We start from the raw sequence: 27584 nt of genomic DNA, 5'->3' as shown, positions 1-27584 counted from the left end.
AATTTTATCATTTAGAGGTCCAATATCAACAACTATTGAAAGTTCAAAGACCTAATTTTTATAATTAAAAGTTTGAGGGTGTAATAACAACTACCATCATACTTCAAAAATAGTTTTTACAATTTTCTTTGAAAAATAAAAGAAAACTTTAGCTAAACAAGCTTAGCTCAGTAGACTAGTAATTGACATGAACCCTAGCAAAAGAAAAGAAAATTTCAGAAAATTATCTCAGGAGACATGTCTTTAGAATCAGAAAATCAGAAGACCAATACTTTAAAGTACAATTTGAAAATAATAATAATAATAATAAAGTACAATTTCAAGATGACCCCTCACATTTCCAAATTCCAATTAGTTAAAAAGTGCTAAAGTCCAACAAAATTATTCACAACTTTAAATCATTCGTCTGTTGACCTGGTTGTCATGCACGAATGAATAATTTAAGCAGATGTTTTTGTGAGAACACATTGAATATCCAAAACAATGAAAGAGAGGAGGAGAACCTTTAAGAAAGTTCTGCCAAACAAGACATAAATTAATATTACAAGCAATACATCCTACAGTGCTCATAATTCAAGAAAGCAAAATTGCTATAAAGTGAGGATTAAAAGAGGTGTGAAAATAAGTTGCCATTAAATTACAAATCCCAATTGCTAAAGGAATCTAATGTAAATTATTGGACAAGTTTGATCGAGTAAAACAAGTAGTAGCAACTCCAAAAGCAAGAGACCCCATTTATATAAAGTTTTTGACACAAAGTTTGGTCATCCTTTTTTCAAAAGGAAGAATGAGAGAGAGAGAGAGAGAGAGAGAGAGAGAGAAAAGAATTGAAGTTTGTTTGCTGTAGGGATCAAAGAAATGAATGAAACCTTGTCATTGCAGTACATAAAAAAGAAGAAGGCAAAAGCGCCTTTGTTTTGGCAGCAAGTGTTTGATGATTGATTGATAGTAAGCCAGTCAGATGCAATAAAGGAGGAAAGCAAAAACAGCCTAAGCTTGAGTGGCAAGCCAAATCTTGAATGTGATTTCAAAAACAGTACAAAATTCCTTTGCCATGGGGAGATAGAGAATCGAGCAATGATAAAGAACAAACAAAATCTAACAGTAAAAACTAAAATTTGAGGATTAGCAAAACAGATCACATGGTCGGCGGGGGAAGTCGGGTAAAGGAACCTCCCCTTCATGAAAAGAACTATTAGTTACTTTCATTGTTTTTTAACTTTAAAGATATGAAAGAACTTAGAAGGTCAAATTAAATAGCTAAAGCCTTTTCTTTTTTGAGCTGTCACAATATAAGAAGAGATCAATTATATGTTTACAACAAAAAAGAGAGGTTTTTGCAATGAACCCAAGAGAGATTGAGTAAACTTACAAGTTTGGAACTCTGGTATCATGTGGAGATAAGAAACCTACAAAACTTTCACAAATGAGTATTGTGTTTGCTCATGTTTGCAACTTTTGACCAGGTCAAATATAGCTTTTCTGCACTTTTTCCCTTCCCCGACCTCCTCCCTTTTTTGCAAACCCTTTCTGAAGCACAAATGAATGATTTGTCACTTTCAGGGAAAAAAAAATGAAAGAAATTAATGAATAAAAGAAAGTAAGAGTGGGAATCGATAGCGTATTTGAATATGATAATGGTGGTCAATAATTTCATTCAAAGAGAAATTAAATCAAATGTGGTATAGTAGAAAGTGAAAACGACATAAATTTTTTTTGGTGAAGAAAAGAAGCCTCACTATACATCGATGGGTCCTCGGCTTTTATCTCAAGTTATGGAATAAAGTATTTATAATTTGTTTTATTACAATACAGTCTGGAGATTAGAATTTTAATTACAGAACCAGATGCTTGCCTTCTACTGTAGGGCAGCTGCCAGTTTCTTCTGAACAAACTCCACCCCCAGACGAGGAGATAGCCGAGGAAGTACTTCCTGCCATAATTATTCATTTTTTTTAAAAAAATAGTAAGGTAAAATGAACCCGAATATTCAAAAGAACATATCCTAAAGTGTATAAAGTTTCTATGTGAACTTCAGATTCATGAATAATTTAATTGCACATGAAAAAGGGAAGCAATGTGTCTAGCATTACTAAAAAATATTCAACCAAGCAAAAGCACCCAAAAGAGAGGGAAAAAATATGAAAGGACAGAAATCTCTAGAGTCTAAGAAGATTTTTTTAACACAAATATTACATCAATTTGGTTCATTTGACACGTGGCACTGGTGTTAAAGAGAATTCCATCAATTAAAGTAAATTTCCTTGTATGAAAATTGGGTCAAAAGATGAACAATAATACAAAAAAGGAATCTACATCCATCAGTGAGCAATGAGTCAGGAGCAGTAAGTATTTGTCTGTGATTGCTTTTGTGTTTCAAGTGCATGTTAGTAGTTTATGACATCACGAAACGGTACATAACATAAGGAAATCTCCCGAGACCAAAATATAAAAGAACGGTGCATGAAAATCACAGAACCTAGATTAATAAGCTAACTTGCCGTCTGCGTAACTAAGTATATCTGAAAAGGACTACTCGAGATAGAAATAGAAGCCAAAAAGAAAAAAGCAACAGAGATGATGAAAACTCTAACATGCATCTGGATAACTCCAATGTCAAGTAACCCAAATGGAATAAATGGGAATATTACTCGGTATCTAAAATGATACATATCTTTGTTGGAATAAATGAAATGTTTAGGGTTGCATCCATTCAATTACATAAGTTATATTTTTTCATGAATGGATGCATCTTTTTATAAACAACCAATTTTAAGAAGAGACACAACTATTCAAATGGCCATAAATTTGTTTATATATATGTTTCTTCTTTAAATTGATTTTTACACTTCACTATCAAAATTTTTCTCGCATAACAAATTTTCTCCATTTCAAAATTTGTTAAAGTTTGGTATACCCCACAAAGTAAAGTTTGTCGACCTTGTGGAAGTGGTGTTGCTCCTATAGGAAAAGTAATTTGTTCTATTCTAAGAGACAATTACCCTCTAAACTCTAGCACTAGGGTGAAGACAACGTGAATTTATTGGGTTCAGATGTTCTCTTGTATACAAGGTTTATTAATTTTTCTGATTTTATGTGTTTTTATTCATATAACAATCTTAAGACAATTTTATCTGCACATTGTTGAATTCTGTTTTATCCTGATTCTGCCGCTCATGCCAAGTTAGCTACATCATGCAATTTCTCTGTCTTTTCTACACATAAAACATAAACATCTGTTTATCATGATCTTTGAGGAGGCCAATACCAGGCTAAATTTCTATCCCTGAGCTCCACTAAATACTAAAACCAGTTTATAATACAACATACTTAAAGGTGTACTGTACAATTAATACACCTGACCTAGATTTCTAACCCTGCATATCTCTTACAAGATACTAGAATAGAAATACATGAAATGCGACTCCTTTAGTAAATTACAGAAAAATAGACGACCTAGATTTATAAATCTGCAGACTGCAGCTATCACACGTGGGATATTAGCAAGTACAAGAATTCTAACTACTTTTGAGGCTTAGAAGTCAAACATCAGAGGAATGGTAATCTTGAACGCTTTCATTTAAAAGAGAATCTTTTTGTAGATAAAAACATATGAAGCTAATGCTAATCACACGATTACTTTAAGTATATAGGTTATCATAATTTTGAAAATTTACGAGCTGTATAACATCCAAAAGAGAGACAAATTATGGCAAATTTTACGGGAACTCCAAGAAAAGACAATATATCCACAGAATAATCTTAATGTTGCAAAATATTCGTAAAGTTTGGAATGACGTTAAGAATGGGGAAAGAAAATTAAACTAAACTATCAACACAAAATCAAATTGTACAAGGCATCATATAAAGAGAGTCCAAAAGTAGGCAGAAAAAGATGAAGGCATTAGACCTAAGTAAACAGAAGCATGACTTACAAAAGTCTCCATGAATGCACAAAAACTAAAAGAAAAAAATGAACAAGATGCAACATCTTATAATCAACATATCCCAAGGGAATGTGCAACTTCCAAATTTTATTATAGAATATATAATTTTAAGAACCACACTACATAGTGATTTATTTTCTGGGATTGCAAGATAGTTCTAATTTATTTTCTCGAAAACCAGTCAGGAACAAGTATCAGAATAAACAATAGCTATCTAAGTCGAGATATATATTTTTTTTTAAAAAAAAAAAAATCAGATTAAACATTACTACTAAAGTATAAAATAAAAAGTACTTTTCACACCTCCCCACCCCAAAAGGAAAAGGAAAAGGACAAGGAGAGATATGAACATGGTAAAGCAAGTGACATATTCAGCATACAATTTGGGAGAAGAAAGAACAAGGTTATCCACAAAGCATGCTACCTTGTCAGGAAAGATGTCCGATTGGAAATATGTACTATAATATTTCCCACTTTTAGTAAATGTATCAGCCATATTACAACATATGAGGTGGAGAGTTGAATCTATGATGGAGTGTTTGAGACGTTGAGTTGGTTATTATAGTCTGTTTGTTACAATAGACTATAGGTTAAAATAGTTTTGAGTAGCAAACTAGTTTAGTCTGGATTATAATAGTTTGTGTCTAAGGTGCAGATTATAATAGTTTGTGTCTAGGGTGTAAACTATTTTAATCTAAGTAGGAAATAATAAACACCGTAACAAAGAGAGATTTGAAATAGTAACAATGTAGTTAATTGTAGGTTATAATAGTTGGAAACACCAATTATTATGATTGGAGCCCCACAATAGCCCACTCCATCCACTTGAAGTTGGGGCCCAAACACCCCTCGACTTCTTCAAGGAAGTAAAAATGTCTTAATTGTTGAGCTATCCTCATGATGACATAGCATAAATGGACTGGTCATATATTCAAGATTTGCAGAGTTATGCCATATTCTTTCCATAGATTTTTGGGATTATAACCCTTTCCTTTGATTCTTGCCAATTGAGACGGATATTTGTAAGTTGGCTTATATGAAGATCTCTTGTCTTCTTTCGTAACTGATTTTTTTTTATTATCCTTTCCTCTGAATCTTGCCAATCAAAAAGCAAACCTCTAAGTAACACTATTTAGCAACAATTACCTCTCAGTCAAACTAGAAAAGAGTTGTACAAGAATAATTGAAAATGAGTAAGGCGCCTCCTCAGAAGGAAACTCCCTGTGCCCAAAAAGGAGGGCTATAAAGTTTTGGCATCACAGCAAAAACCAAAAAGGAATAGTTCGACATTTTGTGTTGATTATCTTTGCATTCTTTTCTTCACAGATGCCACTTAGATGAGAAACTCAATCTCATCCATGGTTGAGGGGTGATTAAGGAGCAAATTACATTCACTACTTAGAACTTTCCAAATGTTAACTTGCTGTACTAACAGAGTGATGAAACTAATATGTGAGAATATTTAGAATATATGGATCTCTGAGTTGCATAAATTTCCATATATATTGATTTTTTCTTTACCATATCGCCACCTTGTTTGTCATTCTGATTTTGACAGTTCACAGTAAAACCCTTCCATACCTTACGTGTTTCATATTTTCATCCCTAAGAACGAAACCCACATCACATTTGCTCATACAAAGAGTTCCAGGAAGGTATATAGGTCTAGTGAGCTTAGTTTACAGAACATTTAAGCACAGAAAATGGAACTAGTAGTAACCAGGAAGGTATATAGGTCTAGGTGCAACTTTTATAGTACGAGAGGCTTCTGTGTCAGGTCTATCTTTCCACATAGAAGTTTCTATTGAAATAGGCCTCTGCCTGTTTAACAATAGATAGTATTAATGTTATCAACCTGATTCTTTAGTTTAAGATGCCAGGTGATTCAGAAAATTCACAAGATCAACATATATGAGCAAATCTGTCGAGTTTATTCAAACGTTATCATCCTTTCAACAAGCCATCATTGGTAAAGCCCTCTTGATTCACTGGTATTCAAGACATTTTTATCAGTAATGTTATTGTGGATAGATCCAAATGAGCTTTCATGAAAGCCATTCACCAAAATATTTCTTTTGTTGCATGTCATATTGATTCGGTATGGTTCTTTGTTCCATACTGATTCCTACAATGTAGTACAACTACCAAAGCTGAGTGTCTCAGTTTCACCAAAGAAACGTATTTTTAGAGGAAATCGTTAATGTAGTGGTCCGGATACATTGCACACCAGATCTTCATTGAAGAAATTAACCATTTAGTAGTTCAGGATGCTAGATTGCAGTATTTTTCTTTTCTTTTTTAGTTGTTGTTTTTTTTTAATCTTTCTACATTGATATGACTTTAGGCAAACTACAACTGGCTTAATTTCTGCATTATACCAGATGAGTATGGCGAGACAGGATAGGGAGAAACAAACATAGGAAACAAAATACTTAAACAGTCCGTAAACAAAAATTATAAAACTAGAACAATAATTACTTGAATCAAGCAGATAGAAAAGAATTACCAGTATGTTGATAAAAGCCTTCCTTGTTGGATTAATCACAGACCCAACTGGATTCATAATAACTTAAATGAGAACAGAAGATGAGGTGAACAACTCGTTGGAACCTCAAACTCGAATGAAAAATGAAAGAGCAAGGGGTTACTAACGTAGTGTCACAGAAGTTTGGGAAATAGAAACTCAGTAAAACTCCAGCCAAGGCTCTAAAAACAAGTGGAGGACGAGAAAATCTCCTAATCGGATCAATGCACAAGCGTTGCATATCTGAAATAGACACTCTCCTTTTCCTATTAAGCTAAAACCACCAAAATACAGGCTCATACTAATCAGAATCACAAGTATGAATAGAACCAACCTCGGAGCCATCAGAGCGCACTTTTGCGAGCACGGGAATCTCGTACTTGTAAGCTTTCTCCCATTCTGGGTTAGTAGTGATATCCCTCACCTGCTTGAAACCAAAGAGAACAAATCAAATCGAAGCGCTTCCAACACGAAAGGAATTAGAAATACAAATAAAAGGGGACTGAAATGAGTGCCTGTAAATCGACGTCGTGGAGAGAATCGGGGCCGGCGAGCAGAAAGGCGACTTGTAGTTTCTCTTTGAGGCCGTCGCACAAACAGCATCCGGGTTTGGAGTACAGAATGAGTTTCCGAGAGGGAAGAGATGAGGAAAATGAAGCCGAAGGGATCAAAATCCGACGAGGTGTTTTAGCTTTTAGGAGTAATGATAATGGTGAAGAAGAAGAAGGTCGCCCTATTAACGCAGTAGTTGCAGATATCATTCTTGCTGCTCGCTGGTTGCCCCAAGATTGGAATTTTGGAACTGTGTTCATTCCGCAGCTACTCAGTTGGGGTGTTGAAATGAGTCAACAACCGATTATCCAATCCAAAACGTAAAGATTGGATTGGAATGGATTAATTATGTAAAGATTGGATTTGGTTAGTTTTGTTCTTGAGTTTGATTGGATTGGGTTGGATAAAGTTATGGATTGATTAAAAAAAATTTTGGGTTGACCCAACCCAACTTAGATTATATTATATATATGTTTCTTTGTTTAAAGTTTGATTAGTTGTATTGATTAATTTGTAAATTTTCAATATTTTCTTCTTAAATTGTTATAATATTTATTTTTATTTAAAGTTTATCATAAATATTATAAATATTTGGTATTTAGCATTTTAAGAGATCTTAATTATTTGTCATGTGTTGTATATAAATTTACATGGTTTTCATTAAAAATAAACAAAATAAGTTATAATCCAACAACCCAACCCAACCCAATTCGAAATTTAACTGTCTAGTTTGGGTCATTTGGGTTGTCAATCACCCTCAACCTAACCCACGTATACCCCTAGGGAGGGGAGAAAAAAAAAGTTTCTAAAATTTAATTTTCATTGTTAATGTTTAGACTTAAATAGAAAAGAATTACAAAAATGGCAAAAAGATTCCTCGACCCATATAAAAGGTCCAAAAACACACCGCAACTCTTTGGCCCATCGAAAGATTCAACTCTTCTGTTCAAAATCTTTCTCGCAACTCGACTTGACTCAGAAGACATGCGTGTCCGACATAGCCTCATCAACTTAAAAGGGTAATTTGATGGAAGATAAACCAACTAATAAACAGTGATAATGCATTATTGATGGTATAGATAGTGATGGTACACTATCGATGTCTATCAATGATAGATAATGATAGTTGACAACACAAAAAATATGTTATCTAGCTTTGCTTAATTCGGGATTGTTCTAAGATTTTATGTGTTTATTATGTTATTTTGTAGGTATTGAGTGCTTAAGAGGCAGAATTGAGCACTAGAAGTTGTTTGGGATTAATTTGAAGCAATTTGGAGTTAATTTAAGCACCGAAGCTTAAAGGATGTAAAATGACCAAGATGCCCCTATATTGCAATATAGTTACCCTCTACCAAGCGTAGAGTCATGCTCAAGGTCAGATTCAATGTATTGTCTGCAGCGTAACTATCCCCGCATTACGCTGAGGACCCGAGAGTTAGAAATAGGGCAACGTAGCTACGCTGCCTATATCATAGTTGCGTTATGGAGGTTGACAGGAATTTGTTGAATGCATGCACGCTTGTGCAATCCACCTTAGCGTTACAAACGCCCGCACTATGTTGAACTTTTAAGCTACAATTAAAAAAGCCAGCGTAGTTACGCTATGACTACGAGTATAAATGGTTGTTTCTACCACTTAGGTTAAGATTAGGAAGGGTTTGACGAATTCTTCCAATTTCAGTTGTCTCCTACTTTGATTTATCTCCTCTTCCTTCTATTTTGGTCAATGGGCGTTTCAAACTTAATCTCTATGATTGGCATGTCAATTATGGGCTAAGGTACTTAATCAAGCTTGGGTTTTTAGGATTTTTCCATCTATTTGATGTATTTGTGAGATTTCGAACTAGCATATTGCAATTTTCGATTTCGATTATGTTTTTCTATTGTTTATGGTGCTAGGAAATTTTATGATTATCGCTTTTTTTTATTGCCATTAGATATATGACATTTAATATTTTGTTAATCAATCAAAGGTAATAGGTAGGTAACTTGCAAATCACCTAGATGAGCATTGTTCTAACTAACTTAAGATAAAATCAACCGAATATTTAATTAAGGTTGTTCCTTGTTAGATATTCAACCTAATTTTGCCCTAGTTCTTAATGCAATTAGGTAATAGACTTGCATACTTTTCATCGATTTAAATTGGGCTAATTAGTTGATTAGGTCGGATTAACTAGCTATTCCAATTAATTCTGTTAGGTATAGTTGCATGACTCTAGTAATAAGAATTCTATGATCGAATGCATTGAATAGGTGAATTCCGTCACAACAACTAGGTCTTCTCATTGAATTTTAATATTTTATTTTATTTTATACATTTAAATTTGCTATCGACAAAACAAGTTTTAAAACCCCTTTTTGGTTACCCTTCAATTTAAATCACTTTAATTGAGAATTTCAAGAGCTTCTTGAGTTCGATTTGTGCTTCTATTGTTATATTAGTTTTGAGTGGTTACGCTTTAAATTATTTGGTTTGAATTTGGGCGATGAAATCCGCTCCGACCAAATTGGCGTCGTTGTCGGGAAGCCAAGTATTTTCTTTTTGAAGGGCTTTTTATTCTTTGTTCGTTCTTGAATTTTTCTTTCTTTGTATTATCCAATCCTTCCAAGATCGAAATTCTTTGTTGTATTTTGCAAAACTTGGTAGGGAGGAAAGGCGACAAAGAAGATAAACTTGAGAACGAAGAGCCTTAGAAGAATAGATTTATGTTGAAGGTACATTTGAAGAAGAGCATTCTTAAGAGGAATTTGAATAAGAAACGATGGCGCAGCTTGTCGAGCTCACCATGAATGAGCTTTCAGTTCCTGACCTTTCTACATCACTTATCCTGAGACCACATGTAATTTTAAATTAAAAAATGGTCTTATTCACTTATTACCTTCTTTTTTCTGGACTTACAGATGAGGATCCACACAAGCACCTGAAGGATTTTCATATCGTGTGCATTGGAATGTGCCCTCACGATGTAACTAAGGAGCAACTTAAGCTATGAGTCTTTTCGTTCTCTTTGAAGGATGACCCGAAGGACTGGTTGTACTATCTACTATTAGGTGCATCACCACCTAGACATAGATGAAAAAGAGGTTTATGGACAAATTTTTTCCAGCATCTAAAGTCGTGAGAATAAGGAATGAGATTTACAATGCCCTACAAAAGCATGAGGAGTCATTATATGAGTATTGGGAAAGGTTTAAACGCCTTTGCACTGGATTCCTCAATCATCAGATCCCATATCACCTCATGATTCATTACTTTTATTAAGGATCATTGCAGTAGGATAAAAGTAATATCGATGTAGCTGTAGGTGGAGTACTTGTGAACAAAATTCCCTTTCAAGTAATGGAGCTCATTTCCACCATGGCTAAAAATAACCAACAATTTGGTACCAAAAATCGTGTCTCTCAATCATCCACATCTTCATAAGTGGTAAGTGACCTTAGAGTTGAAATTGATGAACTTTCTACTTTTGCGAAACAATTTTGTTCTACAAAGACACAATCTCATGAGTCTGTTGCTTAAATAAATTATGATGGAAATTAGCAAGGCGGTCAGATGTACAATAACAATCATTGGGGTAACCAAGAATACCAGGGCCAAAGTAGTTCAAGTATGCCTTTGAAGGATATGGTGAAAAATCTAACAGAGTCTACCATGCAGATTTAGCAGAATTGAGAGAAGTTCCAGCATACTACTACTTCTCACATGAGTAGTATGGCTACTCAGATCTCTCTATTGGCCGAAGTGATCAGCAAGTTGTACACCCAATATGAGAAGCTTTCTTCGCAACCAGTGTCCAATGTGCGTAATGTCAGTACTATCTCTGTTTTGAACTATGCAGAGAGCCCCGAGATGCCTATTGATGATTCAGTGGAAGTTGTAAGTGAAATTTGTCTGACAATGTTAATGAGAAGATTGCTATCCCACCTAAAAAACGAGGTATACAATTTAATTCATCTTTAAATTTAAAAGCTAATATCCCGCATTTCCTTTTCCTAGCAGGTTGACTGTTGCTCAAGGAGGATCACACAAGGAGGAGGTGGAATCTGTCCAATTTTCTGGTGTCAAGAGCCTTGATGCAAAGTGTGAGAAAGTTTGGGTTCAGATTCTTAAGGAAAGTAAAGTGGAAGTTTCTAAGAGGAAGGAAAAGAAGCAAAAGAAAGAAGTCAGACAGGAGGTAATACTATCATGTAATCTTCCTATTAAGCAGGACGACCATGTGTGTTTTTATATGCCCCGTTCGATGGGCACTAGAGAATTTGAGCATGTTATGTTAGATCTAGGGTTTACATTTAATATTATGTCTGCTTTTGTGTATGTTGATTTTCAGTCTCATATCATACACCCTACTTATATTTTAGTGCAGTTAATGACTATTCCCTTATCAGGCCAGTTGGATTAGTCAAGATATGTTGGTTAAAATCAATTGCCTGACTTTTCCTTCTGATTTTTATGTGATTAATATGAGTGCAGATTCTGCTTCTTCTTCAGAATTATCTATGTTGTTAGGTCGACCCTTCTTAAAGACTGCTAGGGTTGATATTGATATTAATTTAGGATCTTTAACTTTTAGGCATAAAGAGAATATATATATATATATTGTATGATTGATTCTTCTTCCCCCACTAATCCTATGTGTTCTAGTACTAATATTTTGCAGAATAGTGGCCCACCTCCTAAATTGGGGGTGGGGGATGGAGACTAGGCAGTTTGTGATGGATATGGTTGATGAAGCCAAGTCGAGTTGAGCATACCGACCTTGAACAATTATACTACCTGGAGGCAGCCATTTTTTTTCTTGTTTTCTAAGTATAGGTTTTTGTTTGTTTTTATTTTTATTGAGCTTGATTCTTTCACTTTTTCTTGATTTTTAGGTTTTAGTTATCCTTGAGGAGATGGATAGAATTTTTCTTTTGATGAGCTAGATATCACCGCCATCCAGTGTGCTAAATTTCAGGGAAGTTGTATGTTTTTCTTTTCATTTTGTCCTTTGTTTTGTCTTTATTACATTGGGGACACTGTTAGATTTTAAGTTGGGGTGTGGTATGTTTGTGTTCTGGTTGGAGCCTTTGAGCATTTAAGCTCAGGCTATTTTGTTTTTATACTTTAATGCATGTTTGTTCATGTTTTATGGTTCGTTATGATGCACTCCCTTGTGATTTCAATTTGTATGACATGATGTTTACAATGAATAATCATGATTTTTAGCCATTTTTAAGAAAAATTTTACTTCTCATGCATCAAGTTCTTTGTCTATCTATATTAGGCCTTGCATGCTTAAAATCATATTACTTAATTTGTATTTTTTGTTGTCACTCTTATAGGCCTAACTAGAGAGTGTCTTGCATGATGGGTTGTATTGTAATACTGAGGGAGAAAAATAATTTATATGCCCGCTCTAAAAAAATACAACTAATATAGCTCCTTGCAGTCTTGTGTGAAAGTAATGCCCCTAAGTAAAATAAATGTAAGTTTAGGGCCCTAGAATTAATTAAATTTCAGGCGCCTTAGTTGAAATATTATTGTCTTGATTGTTTCGGTGCTTGATAGTTGGTGTATGAGCCAATGTAGGGTGAGAACAAATTGAGGAGCATTTAAAAGCATTTCGGGTATTAGGACTTAATTAGAAGGACTTTTAAACTCACCCTTGAATGAATAAGTCTAGAACTAATTTTAAATTTTGCTTCATTCATTGATTATGATTTGATTTCGTTGTTGATTGCAAATTAAATCCTAGGAGACTGTTAAGGCTTGAGTAATGAACTAGGTAATCTAAGTGAGTATATCATTTATGTGACTGTGTGTTTTATTCCACCTTGCTCGAAGACGATCAAGAATTAAGTTGGAGGGTGTTTGATAGCACCAACAATGCATTATCTAACTCCGCTTAATTCGGGATTTTTCTAGGATTTTATGTGTTTATTATGTTATTTTGTAGATGTGAGCGCTTAAGAGGTAGAATCAAGCATTAGAAGTATTTCGAGGTTAATTGAAGCAATTTGGAATTAATTTGAGCACCGAAACTTTAAAGATGCATAATGTCCAAGATGCCCTTATGTTGTAGCATGATTACCCTTTACCAAGCTTAGAGTTATGCTTAAGGTCGGATTCAACGTATTTCCTGTAGCATAACTACCCCCGTGTTATACTCGTGTGTTACGTTGTGGACCCAAGAGTTGGAAACAGGGCAGCGTAACTACGTTACCCATAACGTAATTACGTTACAAAGGTTCATGGAAATTTGCTAAACGTGTGTGCCCTTGCCCAATCCAATCCAACTTTACAACATTTGCGCTACAGTGAATCTTTACGCTACAATTAGAAAAGCCAGCATAGTTACACTGGTTATCAACATAGTTACGCTGCGTCTACAAGTATAAATGGTTGTTTTCGCTGCCTAGGTCAGATTATAAAGGGTCTGACGAATTCTTCTGCATCTAGTCGTCTTTTACTTTGATTTCTCTCCTCTTTTTTTCTATTTTGATCAGTGGATGTTTCAAACTTAACCCCTATGATCGACATGTCGATTATGGGCTAAGGTACTTAATCTAGCTTGGGTTTTTAGGATTTTTCCACCTATTTGATGTATTCGTGAGATTTCAAACTAGAATATTTATTTCTATTTTTTGTTTTTCTAATGTTTATGATTATATAATTGGACGTTTGGGAATTTTATGATTACCATTTTTTTATTGGCATTAGATATGTGGCATTAATCTTTTGTTAATCAATTAAAGCCAATAGGTTGGGGTAGCTTGTAAATCACTAGATAAGCATTGTTCTAATCAACCTAGGACTGAATCAACCAAATATTTAATTAAGATTGTTCCTAGTTAGATGTTCAACCGAATCAGGTCAATTTAGATTTACATGTTGTTCATGATTTAAATTGAGATAATTAGTTAATTAGGTTGGATTAGCTGGTTGTTCCAATTAATTCAGTTAGACACGATTAATTGCATGACTTAGTAATGAGAATTCTATGATCAAGTGCATTGAACAGATGAATTCTGCCACAACCTAAGCTTGGTCTTCTCAAATTGAATTTTAAAATTTTATTTTATTTTATACATTTAAACTTATTCTCAACAAAACAAATTTCAAAACTCCCTTTTGCTTACCCTTAGACTGAAATAATTTTAAATGAGAATTTTGAGGGCTCCCTAAGTTTGACCTGCTTCCACTATTGATAGGATGTAGAATCACCAAAGGAATCAATCAGAATCAGTAAGCACTCTAATTACACTTAATTTGAGTTCTAAAAGCATGTAAAACAGGTTTTTCAACAAGAGGGTTTCCAAGAACATCATACCTTTAAAGAATCCTCTAAATCCAAGCTGCTCGCCACGAATTCTCAGTTTCAACACCTCAGTAAAATACAAAGAGATATTTTCTACTATTCTCAGCCTTGGATTTGAGTGGTGGAACTCAAGATTAAAGTTAATTGTGTAGGAAAATGGAGTGAGTTTTTGTGGTAAGAAAAACACCACCGAAAAAAAAATAAAATTCCAGCAGCCCAATCTCTCTTTTATCAGCAAATTGAAGAGTTTTATTCTTCTTTTTCATGTAGGCACTCATGGAGACTATTGATGCGACTTCAAATTGATCAAAGGAAGTGGGTTAGGTAGTTGGATTAAGAGAATCCACCTCCTACTTCACAAATTGTGGAAAACTCCACTTAAGATGTTTTAATTTTTCAATTTCCATTTTCAAATTCTAATTTTAATTAATTCAAAATTACTAAAATTAAAAAAATTAAATTGAATTATTATTTAATTAATTCAAAATTAATTAAATTCAAAAATTAAAAATCCAATTTCTCAAATTGAATTAAAATTGAAAAATAATTTGGTTTTAATTAATTAAATAAATTCAATTAATTAATAATTTAATATCAAATATTAAATAATCAAACATCTATTTGATACATGAATTCTATTCATGTAATTAATATTTAGATTTATATTTAAAAATTATAATATCTCCAATTTCGTTTAATTTCGATAAATTTAACGTTTAATTATATTGAATATAATTATACAAACCCTAATTTGAATTTGAATAATTCAAATTCAAACCCTAATTTGCAATTTGAACCCTTCAAATTGAAACCCTAAATACAATTTGAACACTTCAAATTGAAATTATTTCAAATTCACTCAATTTACTAATCTAAGTTGTTCATGTTTTACGAGCTAGTAAAGGGATCTTATGGACCTACATATCATGAGCTCTAACGATTTGAGATTAATTGGCTAAAACTCTTTAGTTTGAATTAATAAATATTTATTAACTATCGAGTCACACCACTACAGCTCAATAGTTGCACTCTCCTCATTATAGATATATTTGTGTTCACTTGATTTAACCATAATCAGTAAGTCGATCATTCACAGGTTGTTCGTAGTAACGGTTGGGTCAAAATGTTGTTTTACCCCTAAAATTATATCTTGCTCCTTAAGTTCCAAATAATTGGTTTATGATCCAATCACTAAATCGGATCCCTTTCAAGCCAATAAGAGGGTGGGGACCCCTGTTCAAAACCTAGATTTAGCACTTAAGATAACAACCTTTCTTCTATCCCTAAATCAGATAGGCGTGAATTCTATCTTACACCCTATGTCCCCAGCTATCTATCCGATTTCACCCCTGAAATGAGAGGCTTATTGAGCCAGCGTTGTTGAGTCAATCCTCACCAATGTAAATATAAAAATAATCTCGAATAAACAAGAGTTCATAGTTAGCTCAGGATTAAGATCGAGTTACTTGGGTCATCATAAGTGAAATAGTCAGTCTTAAACAGTAAACAACATTATAAAATAAGAATGACTTATTTCTTGGTCCTATCTTATGAAAAACTCATTGCATAGGACGCTCCCACTTCTCATGTCACTACATGAACAAATTAGGTCGCATCCGATGGTGTTACCAAAATAAGGCACCCAACCTTATTCGTATATTATAGACCGTTTTGGCTATTTACTTGAACTTGATCCATCTTTATGTCTCTACATATAATTCAAGTATTCATATAATAGCCATGGATCTTAGTTTATTGGATTTAGTCTTTATAAGTGCAATTTACAAATACAATAACAACTTTATTAAATAAATGTTGAATAACATCTTTATTGATAATAGAAAATGTTTAACTTTACAAACTGCGAATTTTAGGACATACAACTCAACAACTATTACATTAGTTTTGAGTAGTTACAGTTTAAATTATTTGGTCCGAATTTGGGCAACAAAATCTGCTTCGACCAGTAGTGCTTTATCGCTATCTATCTGTATCACTATCTATCAACGATAGACAAAAATAATGTGTTATCAGTGTCTATTAGTGATAGACAAATGATATTGTACCATCATTGTCTATCACTATATTTGGGTTTTCTTTTTCTTTTGGATTTTGAGAGCTTTCATAATAATACAATATTAGTGTTTATCAATGACAGACACTAATATAATATTATCTATAGATCGATGTGTATCACTATCACTAATAGATATTGATAGTGTTTATCATTGTCTATCACTGATAGACAATAATGGTGGTTTATCACCTATCACTGCTTTTGTGATAATATACTATTATTACTTTCTTGCTTCAATCAATAAATTAGAATTCTTTGTTCAAATAAATGAAATTCAAATCTCCACCTCTAGGCTCGTACTTTATGTTGCTAAAAAAATCTTCCATTGGGACCGTGAGTTGAGACTATAAGAGATAATAATCATGCATCATTTTGGATTGATGTCGACTTCTAGTATCAAGTATCTTTATGTTTGATGTATAAATCCTCCATGTAGGTTATTTTTGTGGTTTATGCTTTAGTTTTGTTTTTGTGTAATTCTTTTATGGCTCTAGGAAGGGAAAGTAGTTTCGTTGTCTCTCTAGCAAGTTCGTTTTGTGCTTTAGTGGTGTGTGTAAATATTGGCACCATACTTAGATTACTTAGATATCTAACAAAGTCATCTTATGTGGGTTATTAAAGCATCATGAGTTAGTTTGTGGCTTATTAAGTTCTAATTTTGTCAAATCGAGCATAGTTCAATTGGTATATGAGTGTATTTGTAATCACGAGGTATGTGGTTCAAATTCTCTATCCATATTGTACTTTAAAAAAGTTTATAAGATTTTCATTTTTTCAATGAATAAACAATGACATATATTTAATGTCATACAAACTCCTTTAATGTCGGTTATTAACCGATATCAATGGTGGACTGACATCAAAGGCGACCTACATCTTACTTCTATAACTTCGACTTTTAACTTACATTATAACCCAGTTTCGTACGAGTAGAAAGCAAAAATATTTGAAAGAGAAAATAAGGTATACTTGATATATACAACACTATAACAACCTTACTTGAACAAGATTTGTTCTATAGGTTGTACAGTTATACTCTTAAGTCATAAGATATATACAACACTATGTGTTTTAATTTTCAAGAAATAAATCAGGATATATTTGATAAGTGTATCGAACAATACAATTTGTACAATATATCTTTTTGAATACCAAATAATATATGCATTGTATTTTTACATTTTTTCAAAGTATATGTAAACACATAAAACAATAAAAGTATATATAATGTATATTTACATTTTCTAGTTATTACAAGTATTTTTGACATATACTTGTGATCTCAATGAGATCTGATCACTTTTTAGATAGGAATATAGAAAAAAAAAATCAATGAAATCTTCTAAAATAAAGGAAATATTAATTTGAAACTTCATGCATCAAACAAATATCAACTAAAATTAATAAATAACAAAAATAAAATCCAAATTTAAAAATGATGTTAATAAGAAAAAAATTAAAAATTTCAAAAATTTGTACATGAGGAATAATGTAATTAATGATATTTAAAAAAAAAAAAACTCACATATAATTAATGCTAAATCTGGAAATGACTTTTCTTATTTAAGATTATAAGGAATAAAAATGTTTAAAAATGTTGCTAAAATCTAATTTTTAAATATTACTATTTGTGAAATATTAGTTATGTAATAGATTAATATTCTAAATCTTTCCAGAAAAAAATGAGAGAAAACAATGACATACAAAAAACCAAGCCCACAAGAAGCTCATCAAAGAAAAAGGATCCAACTAAGTAAAATGTTACCTAAAGTGTAGTTAAATATTTCTAACCTAATCCTCTCGAATGATCTCTTGTTTATTGAGTAATCTAGAATTTTCCCCATATATTAGTGTTAGCAACAAAACTTTGAAGATTGATCTTGGATTTATTGAGTAATTCTAAGGTTTGAGATTACCTAGAGATAATCTTCATTCTTCACTTTCCCGTGAGAAATTCACATTATTGGTCAGGAGATAGTTTATCTATATATTGAATATACCTAATCTAGCCTTCAAGCATAATCCCAAATTTAATGAGCATTCTAGAATCTAAAGATTAGCGGAAGATAATCTTCCACTTCCTAGAGAGTTCATATAATTAAGCAAGAGAAGGCTTTGCCATTTGTTAGTTATTCGTAACTTAACCTTAAAAAATTGTCTCAAATTCTTATCCAAAGTAATCCCAAACTGCACGAGCAAACAAAAGTAGCTCTAAAGGATATGATCCAAGTATTACACTACCTTTTGACAAAGAATGCAACAAAACAAACCTAATAAAAAAAAAAAAGACATCCTCGTTGAAAGCCTATGGAGAGTGTTCATTTTTCCATGGATAACTTGCCAATTTAACCATTTTTGGAACTCACCTTCAAAGAGCAGAAAGGAAACTTAAAATGTTTAACCTTGTTTGGAAGTTACAAACCTTTCAAAGAGCAAAAAGCGAAACAACACTAGGATTGGAGTCCAATAAGTAACAAATAATGAGCTTTAAGAGAAGTCCATAGTATGATGTCTCCAAAAACGAACATCTCTTCTTCCTTACCTAAGCTGATCACAAATTAGAGAGTCGTTACATCTCTTCGCCTCTATTGGACAAAGAGTGACAAAAATCTCACAAAGATAGGAGAGCACCCAGAATGAAACGATACATCAACCATAGAACTATTTTCTAGTACGAACAAATGGTACAATTGGGCAAACGTAAGGTAGAAAGTCTATCCCTACCCACTTATACTTCTAGTTTCCGTTCCATAAACACTCGCTTACTTTATCTACTACAAGATTCCAAAATTAGAGAGTCTTCAAAATGTCCAAAGGGGAGAGGCCATGGTAGGAAGTGAGAAAAGAGCGAGACTCCAACCAACTAAACGACTTAGGATTTGAAGATTAGCAATAAATAATCTTTCGCTCTCTTGGGAGTTTGTTTTACAAAAAGGTGAAAATAACTTCATTCAGTTACAAAATCTGTTACAGATCAAGCTACCTTTAAATACATTGTGTAACTAATTATAGAGAGAGAGCAAATTTTAATTGAGTTTTCAAAGTTATTTTGAAGCAATCTTGAACAAAAACTCCCATAAACTTCTCCGTGGACGTAGGCCTCCCTTGGTCGAACCACGTAAAACTATCGTGTTCTTCTTCTTCTTATCGTCTTCCTCTATCGTATACCTCTGACCCACCGATTGTGTAGCTTTTACCAAACAATCGTCTAGCTTTTAGCCAACGATCGTTTACTTTTGCAAGCCTCATCATGTAGACGACCATCGTTTAGACGACTTCGTCTAGACGATCTTCAGTAAAGCCTTCATCGTCTAGACGACTTGTCCTTTATCATCTAGACGATCTCCAACTTTACCTCTCATCGCCTAGATGACTGAAGACTCATCGCCCTCTGCGATTTTTGGCAGACTCCTGACGATTCTCTTTTTTTTTTTTTTTTCTCTCGTTCTTTCTCTGCAAAAAGAAAAGAAAAGTTAGTCTTTTGAAGTGCATAACCAACAGAAGTGTGAAGCTTTAATCTCGACCATCAAAGTGTAAGGTTGAGATCCTTCATCACACGGATTGTGCTTTCAGCACGTTGTTTTGTGTTTGTGTGAAGAAGTAAGGTGGTTTCTGGTATTCGTTTAAGGGCCATCGCATTGTCAAAGCCCAAAAGATTTAGTAAGTCAGTTCCTTCGGCCCGTTTTTCCGCAACTCAAGCCCAACAAGTGGTATCAGAGACTAAAAGAAAGCTTCAAGATTAGTCAAGGTTCAAAGAAGAAAAATCTTGGAGCCTTTCAGTTGAATTTCGAAACATAAATGACAGTTGCGAGGTATGACATTGAGAAATTTGATGGAAAAGGCGATTTTGGTTTGTGGAAAGCCAAAATTAAGGCTATCTTTGGACAACAGATTAGATGATCCAGCAAAGCTGGCAAGCACAACAATAGAAGAAGAAAAAGAAAACATGGAGCTAATTGCTCATGAAACACTAGTTTTAAACTTATCAGATAATGTCCTAAGGCAAGTGATTGATCAGGAGACAACTTATAAGATGTGGAGCAAATTGAATGAGCTATACGTGACAAGAAATCTGCCCAATAAACTTTTCCTAAGGGAAAGGTTCTTTACATTAAAAATGAGTGTATCAAAGTCTTTAATAGAGAATCTAGATGATTTCAAAAGAATTATACTGAGTTCAAGACTCAAGGAGAAGAAATTGGGGTAGATAATGAAGCATTTATGCTTCTTAACTCACTGCCTAAATCCTATAGAGAAGTGAAGACAACCCTAAAATATGGGAGAGATTTCATTACTACTGATATCATAATTTCTGCTCTTAAGATTAGAGAAATGGAGCTCATTATAAGCAAAGAAGACAAGCCTAGTGCAGAGGGCTTGTTTGTAAAGGGGAAATCAAAATAGTAAAACAAGGAAAAAGGCAGACAGAGCTCAAATGAAGAAGGGAAAAAAAAGTCCAAACAACCTCCTAACCTGAATAACCTAAGGGTGTTATTGGGCTTGAGTACTATGTCTAACTTTTTTAAATGTCCAAGAATGGAAGATCATGGTTGAAAAAATGTCTAACTTTCAGATTAAGTGATTTAGAACTGATAATGGGCTTGAGTACTATGCAGAGGAGTTCAATGTTTATTGCAGACAACATGGTATAACTAGACACAAGACAGTTAGGTATACACCTCAGCAAAATGGGGTAGCAGAGAGGTTGAACAGAACAATAATGGAGAGAGTAAGAAGCCTATTATCTGATGCTATACTTCCTGAGAAATTTTGGGCAGAGGCAACCTCATATACTGTCTATACACTGAATAGATGCCCTCATGCATCTCTTAACCTTCTAACCCCTGAAGAAAGATGGACCAAACAACCTCCTAACCTGAATAACCTAAGGGTGTTTGGCTGCACTGGCTTTGTTCATCAGAGTAAAGGGAAATTAGCTTCTAGAGCTGTGAAGTGTATGTTTTTGGGCTTCACAGAAGATGTTAAGGGGTTTAGAATGTGGCACCCTACTGAAAAAAGATGCGTACATAGAATAATTTTTTATTTGATTGATAATCATATAAAGCGGAAGATATTTTTGCCATTTGCATCAAGCTCAAACTTCCTTCTTTAGGAAATGAGATATTCAAATGATTTCTTTTTTATTGAATGACTATTCATCTATTGTATTTTCATGTAAATAGGGGTAAGAAAGCTCTATGGAAAAAAGATGGTTAAATTCGATGTTAGTAAAATTTTGAATACTTAAATGTTTTACCATTAGTAAACTGTATTTTTTGTCATAACCAGAATTTTCCAACAAAATGGATCCATTTAAAAAATGATCATGAGAAAATGCGTAAAACTAGTAGAGATGTGGTTTTCAGAGAAGATGAGATGTATATGCAGAAATCTAACCCTGATGTTTTAGTACCTCAAAAGAAGAATGATACAATTGGGAGTTGACACCTTTGCCTAAAGGATGCAAACCAATTGCATACAAATAGGTGTACAAGATGAAAGAAGGTTTCCCTAATGATCAAGGACCTAGATTTAAAGCTAGGCTGGTTGCTAAAGGCTTTACACAGAGGCTAGGTGTTGATTTTAAAGAGATTTTTGCTCCAGTGGTAAAACAGACTTCTATCAGATTATTGTTGTCTATTGTGGCTCAAAATAACCTAGAGCTGGAGTAATTAGATGTCAAAACAGCTTTTCTACATGACTTTCTAGATGAAGTTATCTACATGAGCCAATCGAATAGGTATGAGGTCAAAGGGAAGGAAGATTATGTATGCCTACTAAAGAATCTATCTATGGCCTTAAACAGTCCCTTAGATGCTAGAACAGAAGGTTTAGTGACTTTGTTCAGAAGAATGGTTTCTATAAAAGCTCTTATGACAACTGTGTTTACATAAATACAGTGTCCTATACTCATCCTATCTACTTGTTACTATATATAGATGACATACTTCTAGCAGGGGCAACTATGAAAGGGCTGAATAAAGTAAAAGATCTATTGAAATCAGAGTTTGAAATGAAAGACATGGGAAATGCAACAAGAATACTAGGCATTGACATTATTAGAAATAGAAAAACAAGTATTCTAAGCATTGATCAATCATAATACTGCAGTAAATTGCTAAAGAAGTATCAGAAGACAGAGGCTAAAGTAGTAACTACTCCTATTACTAACCATTTCAAACTCTCAGCAGAGAATTCACCTAAAGAATCAGATATTGAGCATTAGCAAATCATGTTAATAGTTCCTTATTCCCAAGTTGTGGGAAGTTTGATGTATCTAATGGCGTCTACAAGACCTGAAATTGCCTATGCTACTAGCCTGGTGAGTAGATACATGACTAACCTGGGTAAGAGGCACTGTGAGGCTACAAAGTGGATTATGAGGTATCTAAAAGGTACACTAATGCTAAACTAATGTACCAACAGCTACCAGACAGTGAACCATAGCTGATTGGTTATGTAGACTTAGATTATGTCGGAGATCTAGACAAAAGGAAGTCATTATCAGGGTATATCTTCCTATTTGGAAGGTGTGTCCGAAGCTGGAATGCTACCTTACAATCAGTAGTAGCCTTTTTTACTACTGAAGTAGAGTTCATAGCACTATCAGAAGCAGTGAAGGAAGGTCTATGGCTAAAAGGTCTCCTAAGTGACTTTGGAATTAAATAAAACACAGTGAAGATCTTTTGTGATAATCAGAGTACAATTCATTTATCAAAGCACCCTCAGTACCATAACAAAACAAAACATATAGATGTCAAATATCATTTCATACGATAGCACATAAAAGCTAAACAGATTGAAGTCTGAAAGTTCATACCTTAGAGAATGCCTCCGACATGTTGACAAAAAAAGTCACTCAGCTCAAACTCCAGAAGTGCCTTGATATAATAGGGTTTGAGCTGAGAGACAAAGGTTAAAGGAAAGAGACAATCAGATCAGAGAAACTGAAGAAAGCATGAAGTTCATTTCAAGGTGGAGATTGTTATACAGAAAGGTGAAAATAACTTCATTCAGTTACAAAATCTGTTATAAATCAAGCTACCTTTAAATACATTGTGTAACTAATTGTAAAAAGAGAGAGAGAGAGAGCAAATTGTAATTGAGTGTTCAAACTTATCTTGAAGCAATCTTGAATAAAAATTCCCGTCAACTTCTTCGTGGACGTAGGCCTCCCTTGGCCGAACCACGTAAAACTATCGTGTTCTTCTTTTTCTTATCGTCTTCTCTATCGTATACCTCTGACCCACTGTTCATGTAGCTTTTAGCAAACAATCGTCTAGCTTTTAGCCAATGATCGTTTACTTCTGCAAGCCTCATTGTGTAGACGACCATTGTTTAGATGACTTCATCTAGACGAACTTCAGTAAAGCCTTCATCGTTTAGACGACTTGTCCCTTATCATCTAGACGACCTCCAACTTTACTCTCATTGCTAGACGACCGAAGACTCATCCCCCTCTGCGATTTCCGGCAGCCTCTCGATGATTCTCTCTTTTCTTTTCTCTCATTCTTTCTCTACAAAAAAGAAAAGAAAAGTTAGTCTTTCGAAGTGCATAACCAACAGAAGTGTGAAGCTCTAATCTCAGTCATCAAAGTGTAAGGTCGAGATCCTTCATTATACAAATTATGCTTTTAGCACGTTGTTTTATGTTTTTGTGAAGAAATAAGGTGGTTTTTGGTATTCGTTTAAGGGTCATCGCATTGTCAAAGCCCAAAAGATTTAGTAAGTCAGTTCCTTCAGCCGTTTTTCCACAACTCAAGTGCAACAGAGTTGATATCATTTTGGTAATGAATGGCATTTCCATTGGTTAAATAATAGTAACATAACTATCATGTTTGATTTCCAAACTTAGAAATATATAGTATGAGGTAATTTTCAATTACCTAGAGAGATTTCATATATTGGTAAGAGATGATTTTGTCATATATTAAATATTCCTAACCTAGCCTTTTTTTTTTTTTTTTAATTTTTTAATGAAATAACACTACTTTCATTAAGGAAAAATGAAAGAATATATGGACATAAAAAAAATCAAGCCCACAAAAATAGAGGGGAGTCCCTTTACAAGAAAAGACTCCAACTATACAAAATCATATATATAGAATGATTACAAAAGGCCTTAAAAATCGAAGCCCACTGGGAAACATGAAAGCGAACAAGAGACGATAACTCCCTAGGATCTCTTTCAACACCCCTAAATACCCTAAATACTAGCAAGCCAAAGAAACTAACCTTTCTCCCCAAATGGTGAATTGAGTAGGAACTCACCAATCATAACACTGACATCTTTATGACGAACACATATGAAGCCAAATGTTTGGCTGAAAGTATCTCACACAACGCTCGCTATCCCACAACGCCAAAGAATATGATCAAGGTCTTCCTTCGCTTCCGACAAAGAATACAAAAAAAGTCTCAACCAATGATGATAGCTTCCAAACAAGCCTGTTAAACATGCTGATACAACTGTGAAGAACCTACCAAATAAAGAATCTCACCTTTCTAGGAACCTTAATCCTCTAGAGTACCGAGAAGACCGACACACCTAAGGGAGAATGATCAACTAGACATTGAAAGAAAGAATTACATGAGAACTCGTCCAAAAGATTGAGGTTCCACACCCTGGCATCCCTTCTCCCAACTCTAAAGAAGTGACTCTCATCTAATGAAAGAAGAGTAGCCACATCCATCGTTTCCTTATCAGAAAGAGCACGATGAAATCCGAACAAAAAAGAACAAAAGCTCTCAGACCACATAAGAAAACCAGCTATAAAATAATTTTTAAGATAAGAGCTCCTAACCTAGCCTTCTGAAATGATCTCAAGTTTAATGAGTTATCTAGGGTTTGAAGTTTGGCAGAAGATAATCTTCGATCCTTACTAAGTTAAATCCTAATGTTCCTAAAGAAATTTTGATTCTAAAGTTTGAAGATTAATCGTTGATAATCTTCATTCTTCAATTTCCTATGAGAAGTTCACATCATTTGTCAAGAGATAATTTATCTATATGTGAAATATACTTAATCTAACATTCAAGTTGTTGGGGTTGATGCCCTAAAGTCTCGTGTCCTGTAGTTTGTAAACCATGTATACGAACACTTGTGTTGTTAATATATGATATTTACTTCACATCTTGTTGTTTTGCTTGATTATTTGTTTTTTTTTTTTTTTTGCTTTACCAAAATCCAATAAACATAAAATCCCTGATTATCTATATGTGACTCAAGCATGTATGTGATGACATAGAGGTGGATCATGTCTTGAGAGATAACCAAAATGGTCTGTATATATGGATAAAGTAGGGAAACCTTAACCTGGTAACGCTATGGACGCGACCTGCTTTGTGGAATGGTCACAAGTGTTGTGATTTGTCACAGATGGTCTGGTCCTGATCATTCATGTTGGGGATATGCGAACGGGGGCGTCCTATACAAAGAGTTTGTATAAGACCTGACCATGAAGTGTTAATGTCTCGTTATATAACACCGTTCATGATAGAGACTTCACTTCACTAAGATGATCATTAGTAACATGACCTTAATCAAGAATGAGTTGGGAACTCTTGCCATTGAGGGCGGTCCTTTGATTTATATAGGTGCGAGTGGCCAGATCGTCGATTCAAACCTACCATTTTGGGGATTTGTCTGATTTGGAAGCTGGGAACTCAGCTAGACAAGATGAAATTCATTCATTCCCTGAGGCAGAGGTAAGTAGATAGATGACTCCCTTAAGGGTTGATTCCGGGGCTTGAACGATGTGGCGCCACACACATTTTCTTGGCTCGAGAGATGTTCATACATAGTTGGACTATATTGTATTGTTCATTAGAGGAATCAATGGTACTTAAGGAGTGAGATGTAACTACAGGGGCAAAACGGTAAATTGGCCTAGCTATACTTACGAGCATCTGTGAAGGGTCATCGTACTCATGATTGGTTATATCCGATAGACACAGAAATATATCTGTGGTAGGAAGAGTTCAGTTGTTGGTCTTTAGGGGAATCGTTGATAGTTAACAGATGGTGGATCTTATGGCTAAGGAGTTTAGTCAGCTATTCACGTACCGTTGGAGCTTCGAGTCACAGGTCCATTAGGTCACTTGGATAGCTTGGATAAAGTCGAGAACCAATGTTTAGGTTAATTTTAAATGTTCAAATTGACAAGAGGAAGTTCAATTATATATGATATAATTGGACTGGTTAATTATATATATGATATAATTGGCTAAATATATGAGATACATTATTTTGGAAGAAATTAGATATAAATATGATTTATATCAAGTAGAGAAGAAAATACTATAGTAGATATATGATATCAAACTATAGGATATAAATATAATATGATTATATTTATTAATTAAATAAATTGATTAATTATTTGATAATTAACGAATTTATCCACGTTCGAACGTGGAAAGTAGGGTCGCGATGGTTATGCTAACCGGCGGATTAAAATAATGAAAATCATTTTCATTCTAATTCATTCATGCATTCGTATTATCGCGCCCCCAAAAGAATCCGTGAAAACAACCGCGAGAGCCTATACGATAAAAGCTCGTTCATCTAAACGATCGTCTGCGTCACACTTTCTCTAAACGATCGAATACATTTTTCCTAAACAATCGTTCAGTTTTTCCTATACGATAAGCATTTCCACTATACGATAGCAGAGTTAATCTCCTACTTACTTATCGTCTACACGATGCCTTCTCGTCCTTCTTCTACCAAACTCACCAAAGCCCACTCTTTGAGTTTTTGACATTAAGGAAACCTGAGTTTCTCTTGTGATGGTGTCGTCCCTGCTGGTAGATATACTATACATTTCCACTATACTTTTTGATCGTGCTGTTGTAGTCGATATACTCACCGGGTGCTGGTAGATCGGTGGGAGGTTTTCCGCTGCTTAAGGTTCAGACATACGAAGAGAGTCTTCATCTGGCATGAACCTTTTTCCTTGTTAATTATTGTATTCTGAGTATGCCGATAATGAGTTTTAGATGTATAACTATATGTGTTGAATGTATGTCATTTGTGTTTCAGTCACAATGAAATCGAAGCAATCCCCGCTTATGCTCAGTATGAGATCCTTCACTTGGTATCAGAGCCAGGTTTCTAATACTCCGATTTCATCTGTTGCAACGAAATAACGTTTACATTCATGGTGGGTGCATTACGC

The 27584-nt window shown here is 34.0% G+C and overlaps 1 protein-coding gene across 2 annotated transcripts; it reads right to left on the bottom strand.

Annotated features, from left to right (window-relative positions):
• Nucleotides 1–614: 614 nt before the first annotated feature.
• On the bottom strand, nucleotides 615–7354 carry LOC120086116. 2 transcript variants are annotated; one of them, XM_039042566.1, is made up of 4 exons: nucleotides 6987–7351; nucleotides 6806–6895; nucleotides 1856–1933; nucleotides 615–1530 (listed from the first exon to the last, which is right to left on the bottom strand). In XM_039042566.1, the coding sequence occupies exons 1-3, from the start codon at nucleotides 7281–7283 to the stop codon at nucleotides 1859–1861; spliced, it is 462 nt and encodes a 153-aa protein (XP_038898494.1). In that variant the 5' UTR covers nucleotides 7284–7351; the 3' UTR covers nucleotides 615–1530; nucleotides 1856–1858. The 2 variants fall into 2 exon arrangements, with proteins under 2 accessions (XP_038898494.1, XP_038898493.1); XM_039042565.1 differs by lacking the exons at nucleotides 615–1530; nucleotides 1856–1933 and adding an exon at nucleotides 6536–6714 and having other exon boundaries at nucleotides 6987–7354.
• Nucleotides 7355–27584: the final 20230 nt, after the last annotated feature.

Source organism: Benincasa hispida, chromosome 9 (genome assembly GCF_009727055.1).
Source record: "Benincasa hispida cultivar B227 chromosome 9, ASM972705v1, whole genome shotgun sequence".
Classification (NCBI taxonomy): domain Eukaryota; kingdom Viridiplantae; phylum Streptophyta; class Magnoliopsida; order Cucurbitales; family Cucurbitaceae; genus Benincasa; species Benincasa hispida.
This window is presented reverse-complemented; position numbering and strand designations above follow the sequence as displayed.